An 8,060-nucleotide genomic window follows, 5' to 3' on the forward strand; every position below is an offset into this window, starting at 1 on the left:
GACAAGGTATCACTCTTTCCAAAGGTCATAATAAAAAAAGCTCTTCCAAAGCTCTTTCCAAAGGGATAATATGAATTATCCATCATAGAAACTTCAAACCAAGAATGTGATTTGGTGAAGGGAGTAGGGACGTACCTCTTCTGAGGGTCTTTCTGAAGCAAACCTTTAAGCAGGCTTTGGAACTCTTGTGTAGGCTTGCAGGAAGAAGCCCCTTTAACAACAAAGACCATATGGACTATAATTAAGATGCTCTTATGACAATAAAACATATTTTGTTAAGCAATAAAAATTGGCATTTTACCCGTTTGCCTTGGAGATTGAGGATCCTGAAGTAATATCAGCTCAATCAACTCAGAAAACGTCTCGGAGAAGAATGGTGGTTTTCCTGACAAATGACCGCAAAACAAGACAGAAGTATTTAGGTATGAAATGAGTACTGTTATTAATGTCAATAAATCAAGTGATTTGATAGCCTGACTGCCAGTCTGTTTGTGCTACTGTGCCAACTACATGCCACTAATTGTAATGACAACGAGCAAAGGAGTTGGCAAGATGACAAACAGATCTGGGACACAGCCCAAGTGATTTGATGAGTACCTGAAAACATCTCATAGAATATACAGCCCAGGGCCCACAGATCACTACTGATACTGTGGTCCCCCCCTTTGACCACCTCTGGTGCACAGTATATTGGAGACCCTGAAGAAAGACAAAGACATATCCATTATACAATATATTGAAAACCGTGATATGATATAACATATGATATATGATATTGTGGCGACCCTGTGTTTATAAGCGCGGATATCGACTCTGCCACTTGAGCATGCTTTTGTGACTTTGGGCCAGAAGGTTGAGGGTTCATCGACCACCGCGGGCAAGCTCACTCTCCCTGCCTGTTTCATTACACTGGGGTCAGAAGTTGGATCACTCTCCCTTCCTGTTTCATTACACTGGGGTCAGAAGTTGGATCACTCTCCCTTCCTGTTTCATTACACTGGGGTCAGAAGTTGGATCACTCGCCCTTCCTGTTTCATTACACTGGGGTCAGAAGTTGGATCACTCGCCCTTCCTGTTTCATTACACTGGGGTCAGAAGTTGGATCACTCGCCCTTCCTGTTTCATTACACTGGGGTCAGAAGTTGGATCACTCTCCCTGCCTGTTTCATTACACTGGGGTCAGAAGTTGGATCACTCTCCCTGCCTTTCATTACACTGGGGTCAGAAGTTGAATCACTCTCCCTGCCTGTTTCATTACACTGGGGTCAGAAGTTGGATCACTCTCCCTGCCTGTTTCATTACACTGGGGTCAGAAGTTGGATCACTCTCCCTGCCTGTTTCATTACACTTGGGTCAGAAGTTGGATCACTCTCCCTGCCTGTTTCATTACACTGGGGTCAGAAGTTGGATCACTCTCCCTGCCTGTTTCATTACACTGGGGTCAGAAGTTGAATCACTCTCCCTGCCTGTTTCATTACACTGGGGTCAGAAGTTGGATCCCACTTCTCTTCTGACACCAGTGTAATTAAACATGCTGAGTTTGTCCTGCGAACAATGTAGCGACCCTGTGTAGCGACAATAGGATATGTGATAGAACATTCTAGTAAACATCCAATAAGTAAGGGATAATCAATGAGGGGCTATGTGTTCTATGGAAAATCAGGAACGACGCGCTAGTGGAGTGGAACTAACCTTCCACGGAGTTGCATTATTTTCCAGAGAACGCATTGAGCCCCAAGTTGATTATCCCTTTTATACCATGGCCATAATTGAACACATTTGCCGGTAGAAATGTGTTCAACATCCACTGACGTAGCTAGCAAGTTTACTAGATAGCTACAGTAGTTGCCTTGGTAACCAAACAAACAGACTTCCTAGTTTAGCTAACCAAACTATCAGTCCTAGCTTGCTATTATGAAAATCTAATTCAACAATGCCAATAATGTTTTCAATTCGACTTATGCTTTCAAAAGCAGCTCAAACATAGAACATGTAAGAATGAACTAAAGCCATTGAATTCTACCGTTGGGATATACCATGCGTTATAGGGAAATTATGCACGCTCTAGAATGCCCTTCAAGCCAATCAGATACAAGTATTCAACAATGCCATGGTATAACAATATGTACTGTAAGGGTCACCTTGGATTCTGTTCTTGATATTTCTTCTTGATGTGTTTTCTTTGCCATCCCCTCCACCTGTTTCCTCTGCTGTGACTAAAGCAAAAAACTCCTCCAGATTCTCCCCCTCAGCTTTAGACAGGCAGAAGTTAGAGTACTTCAATGTGCCAGGGCCATCCAACAAGATCTATAGGAGGAAAAAACACAAGGTCATAATCAAATTCCATTGACTTCATGAAATCAAAACTGAGACACAGAATAAATGTTTGGCTAGAAATAATCAGCATTGCTTAGTTGACAAAAGGAGCTCATTGGGTGTAAAGTGTTAGGATGGTTTGATCTATAGAATGTATTAAATGTCAGATGAGCCTCGATATAGAGTTGATTGTTTGACCAATTGAAAATTAGAGAGTCAGGACATCTATACTGTACCGCACCTTGGAGGGAGTGAGGTCAGAGAACACGATACCAGCATCATGGATGTATCTCAAGCCTTTGACCAGATCGATGGCAAATTCCCTCACTACATCTTCTGACAGGCACTCATCCTGGGTGATGACTGACTCCAGTGAACCCCCTAAAATATAGAGAAATTCTGAATGATTATTATTATCCTACCATTATACACTATCAAATCACATTCATACTTTGTGAAACGTAAAGGTAAAAGGTTGACATAAGGTAACGATGGTATTCTTACAGTACCAAATAAGCATCTCACCTGTGCACAGTTCCACTACAAGCCAAAGATGGTTGCTGGTTTCATACCACTCATAGAAGGTTACCACATTCTCATGTTTTATGTCATGAGTTAGCCGTACCTGTGGATACACCATGGGCTCAGTCAGTGTTCAAATCAAATTGTATTGGTCACATACACGTTTAGCAGATGTTATTGCGGGTGTAGCAAAATGCTTGTAAAATGTTACTAAGTAAAACCAGTTGAAAGGGATGTGTGTACTACTAGGAAGTGATGCTGGATACTTACGTGGTTTGTAATTTCATGTCTTTTTGACTTGTCACTGCAAATAATTGCAACAAAATTGATGCTTCCTTTCCTCCTCCCCTTATAAACCACTGACTTGCGTCCTGTTCCAATTTCCTCATACAGGATGAAGTTTTCCATCTGCACAGAAGATTCTCAAGTTAGGGAAAGTGGTTGGTCACTTGCAGGGGGTGAATAGCACATTTGTATAGGTTGAAACTAGTAAATGGCATTTGCATTTAGCTAGTTAAACTAGGTCGCTAACTGCTAGCTAATTTGCTAGGTAACGCTAACTTTAACTGTTTTACTGACAGAAGCAAGCTGTGCAGACCAACTGTACGGTCCATGCAAGTTCAATCATAAAACCAGACAGCCAATTCCCATAAACAGATAAACAGGTTAATACATGCAAGAATCCAGAAACTAACTGTAACTATATCACGAACTAGTTAAATTGCTTTATAATAAAAATACATATTATTAAAAAGCGCTGTTTTACCTTCAAATCCCCCCTCGAACTCAAACTCAAAGCGCGAAGTTTGTTACCGGATATCACTTTTGGATCATTTCATTCCTACTGTAGGGGGGTAAAAATACATGGTTTTAAGAAAAATTAAGCTAATCATTTTTTATTTATCTTTTACATTTGATGGATGTAAAACTCATGTTAAACTTTAAAAGTTGTAGGAAAAGGATCCATAATAAGCATGTACTTGTGTCGTATTGTATTTCATTATTTTGCTTGAATACCTCTGAATGAGCTATTCCTTGGTTACTAGGATACAAGGAAGGACGCGGCAATAGTGCACACACAATGCAAGGTTATGCGTCTTCTTGTGTACAGAGACAGACAAAGCACAGAGTTTTCATACTAAAACATCTTTGGACAAAGCAGGCCCACATAATTTTGACTGCCAACTCAAACTGTGGACATAGATCTAGCTAGCATTCGCAAATATGGTGATAATTATTGGATCCATCCCTCCAACCTGGGATAGACCCTTACCCTAAAATATGATATTGTATTCTATATGAATTAGCTATATATTTTATTATATTATTGTAGCGACCCGCACAGACAGCGGTGTGTTATGTGTTAGGCTATGAGTGGGTTGTCTTGTATTACCAGTGTTCGCGGGGTCCGACATGCCAATCAACCTGCTATCTGCCAATCACGGGAATGCCTGGAATGTTCTGATGCCGGGCTACCTGGTGGTTGGAGTGGCGTGAAGCGGGGTTGGGCAGGGGGATGGAGCATTGGAAGTTAAGACCAGGTTTAGCCATTGTTCTTCCTCTTACGTCTGGGCTTCACAAGAGAAGGTCACGGTTGGCTTGTGGGGTATCTTTCATTTATTTGGTGTGGGCTACGGACAAACAGTAGCCTGTGTAAAGTTGGGTTAATAAACCGTCAATTCGTAAACTCAATCCTCTGTCTGGACAATTGTTCCTTTATGATCTAGTCAGGTCATTACATTATTATATCCTGTGTAAAATAAATCCCTGGAACCTGATAGATTGTATAGTAGCTAAGTCTCCCTTTCTTTCTCTAGTGCTCTGTCTGTTTGTCTGTCTGCCTGTCCCCACCCACTCTGCCCACTTCCTAGTTCCTAACCTGGCTTTGATAGCTATTGAGGGAAAACTGTAGAGGGGCAAGCAAGGTTAAATGCACAGGGCAGTAAACTTCAATCTGAACTGTTACTGAACTGGTGTGAACATGGAGGAGGTAAGGGCCCTGGCAGAGTGGTGCCTGGAAAATAACCTCTTCCTCAATGTCAACAAAACGAAGGAGCTGATCGTGGACTTCAGGAAACAGCAGAGGGAGCATGCCTCTATCCATATTGACTGGGCCGCAGTGGAGACGGTGGAAAGCTTCTAGTTCCTCTGCGTACACATCACTGACAATCTGAAATGGTCCACCCACACAGACAGTGTTGTGAAAAAGGTGCAACAGCGCCTCTTCAACCGCAGGAGGCTGAAGAAATTTGTCTTGGCCCCTAAGACCCTCACAAACTTTTACAAATGCACAATTGAGAGCATCCTGTCGGGCTGTATCACCGCCTGGTATGGCAACTGCACCACCCGCAACCGCAGGGCTCTCCAGAGGGTGGTGCGGTCTGCCCAACACACACTGCCTGCCCTCCAGGACACCTACAGCACCCGATGTCACAGGAAGGCCAAAAAGATCATCAAGGACATCAACCACTGAGCCATGGCTGGTTCACCCCGCTATCATCCAGAAGGCGAGGTCAGTACAGGTGCATCAAAGCTGGGACCGAGAGACTGAAAAACAGCTTCTATCTCAAGGCCATCAAGACGGTTAAATAGCCATCACTAGCCGGCTACTCAACCCTGCACCTTAGAGGCTGCTGCTCCATATACATAGACATGGAATCACTGGTCACTTTAATAATGGAACACTAGTCACTTTAATAATGTTTACATACTGCTTTACTCATTTCGTATGTATATACTGTATTCAATTCTACTGTATTTTAGTCAATGCCACTCCAACTTTGCTCATCCTAATATTGATAGATTTCTTAATTCCATTATTTTACTTTTAGATTTGTGTGCATTGTTGTGAATTGTTAGATACTACTGCACTGTTGAAGCTAGGAACACAAGCATTTAGCTACACCCACAATAACATCTACTAAATATGGGTATGTGACCAATAAAAATGGATTTTGAAGACATTACGTGAAGCTTGTTGTCGGGCAGAGCAAGTAGATAAAGGTCAGATGTTCTTTTGAGTGGTCAAAGGGCCTTTTATTCTCTGGTGTTTTCAGACGTCCCACATACAGTAGGCATAATCTCTCTCCTCTCTTTTTCGGTGTGTGTGTGTGTGTGTGTGTGTGTGCGTGCGTGTGAGAAAGAGAGAGAGAGAGCATGCACATGCTTGCGTTTGTGACGGATACAGATCAATGAAATCAAAATATTGTCACATGCATACAGTCTATTGTCAGGTGCCACTGCCAACAAGGCTTGACAGTAGCTAACATGCTCTAGCATGCTCCAGATAGGGCCTACGCTACTCTATGGTTGACCTCTGTACGCTACTCTATGGTTGACCTCTGTACGCTACTCTATGGTTGACCCCTGTACGCTACTCTATGGTTGACCCCTGTACGCTACTCTATGGTTGACCTCTGTACGCTACTCTATGGTTGACCTCTGTACGCTACTCTATGGTTGACCTCTGTACGCTACTCTATGGTTGACCTCTGTACTCTACTCTATGGTTGACCTCTGTACTCTACTCTATGGTTGACCTCTGTACGCTACTCTATGGTTGACCTCTGTACGCTACTCTATGGTTGACTTCTGTACGCTACTCTATGGTTGACCTCTGTACGCTACTCTATGGTTGACTTCTGTACGCTACTCTATGGTTGACCCCTGTACGCTACTCTATGGTTGACCTCTGTACGCTACTCTATGGTTGACCTCTGTACGCTACTCTATGGTTGACCTCTGTACGCTACTCTATGGTTGACCTCTGTACGCTACTCTATGGTTGACCTCTGTACGCTACTCTATGGTTGACCTCTGTACGCTACTCTATGGTTGACCTCTGTACGCTTGTAACGCTTGTCCTCCTCCTCGTCTGAGGATGAGCAAGGATCGGACCAATATGCAGCGTAGTGTGAATACATCTTGATTTATTTGTGAAAGACGAACACGAACAAACACTTGATAAACTACAAAACAATAAACGACGTTAACAGACCTGAACTTGTGAACATATAACATGAACGCACGAACAGGAAGGAACACACGAATGAAATGAACGAAACGAACGAAACCAGTCCCGTGTGGCACAAACACTGACACAGGAACAATCACCCACAAACAAACAGTGAGAACAGCCTACCTTAATATGGTTCTCAATCAGAGGAAACGTAAAACACCTGCCCCTGATTGAGAACCATATCAGGCTAATTGAAAATGAACCCAACATAGAAACACATAACATAGAATGCCCACCCAGCTCACGTCCTGACCAACTAAACAAAGACAAAACAAAGGAAATAAGGTCAGGAACGTGACAACGCTACTCTATGGTTGACCTCTGTACGCTACTCTATGGTTGACCTCTGTACGCTACTCTATGGTTGACCTCTGTACGCTACTCTATGGTTGACCTCTGTACGCTACTCTATGGTTGACCTCTGTACGCTACTCTATGGTTGACCTCTGTACGCTACTCTATGGTTGACCTCTGTACGCTACTCTATGGTTGACCTCTGTATGCTACTCTATGGTTGACCCCTGTGTGTGTGAGAACGTGAGTATGAGTGTGTGTGTGTTTGTGGGTGACATAAGAAGTTATGATCTATTCTTTTCTACTCTGTCTTCAAGGTCTAGCCTGGTCACATACTATACAGATGGAATGTAGTAGTGTACTTTAATAGGCCTACCATTTGACAGAATTAGTCTGTAGCCGCCTCCCTTCACACTAGCACCTAACCCATTCATAGATGCTAACTGCTTTAGCGCCTATTGACGATATTATCTTCTGGTCGGGGGAGTTTTGTTAAGATCCCTAGACGCTCGATAGAACATATGGAACATATTTTTCCTATCAGCGAGAAATAATAATGATAATAATAATAAAGGTTAAATTACTACACACCTATATAAGGTTAGGGTTATTTTATTAGTTTGTTAGCACAGTGTCCAAAGAAGGGCCAGATGTATACAGAATGGTGTCGTCTGCGTAGAGGTGGATCAGAGAATCACCATTACCAGACATCATTGATATATACAGAGAAAAGAGTCGGCCCGGAATTTAACCCTGTGGCACCCCCATAGAGACTGCCAGAAGTCCGGAGAACAGGCCCTCCGATTTGACACACTGAACTCTATCTGAAAAGTAGTTGACGAACCAGGCGAGGCAGTCATTTGAGAAGCCAAGGCTATTGAGTCTGCTGATAAGAATGCGGTGACTGACA

At 42.9% G+C, this 8,060-nt stretch overlaps 1 protein-coding gene across 1 annotated transcript in view; it reads right to left on the reverse strand.

Moving 5' to 3' along the window:
• ulk4 (unc-51 like kinase 4) overlaps positions 1 to 3,683 on the reverse strand; it is a 123,306-nt gene extending 119,623 nt beyond the window's left edge. Inside the window, exons 1-8 of the mRNA XM_038985751.1 lie at positions 3,605 to 3,683; positions 3,109 to 3,246; positions 2,842 to 2,941; positions 2,558 to 2,697; positions 2,142 to 2,307; positions 598 to 699; positions 302 to 385; positions 136 to 211 (exon numbers count right to left, since the gene is read on the reverse strand). Coding sequence (XP_038841679.1) covers positions 136 to 211; positions 302 to 385; positions 598 to 699; positions 2,142 to 2,307; positions 2,558 to 2,697; positions 2,842 to 2,941; positions 3,109 to 3,246 — 806 coding nt within the window. The 5' untranslated portion in view covers positions 3,605 to 3,683. The remainder of the gene's footprint in view (positions 1 to 135; positions 212 to 301; positions 386 to 597; positions 700 to 2,141; positions 2,308 to 2,557; positions 2,698 to 2,841; positions 2,942 to 3,108; positions 3,247 to 3,604) is intronic.
• Positions 3,684 to 8,060: the final 4,377 nt, after the last annotated feature.

The sequence above is a fragment of the Salvelinus namaycush genome, unplaced genomic scaffold, assembly GCF_016432855.1.
Source record: "Salvelinus namaycush isolate Seneca unplaced genomic scaffold, SaNama_1.0 Scaffold372, whole genome shotgun sequence".
Lineage (NCBI taxonomy): Eukaryota > Metazoa > Chordata > Actinopteri > Salmoniformes > Salmonidae > Salvelinus > Salvelinus namaycush.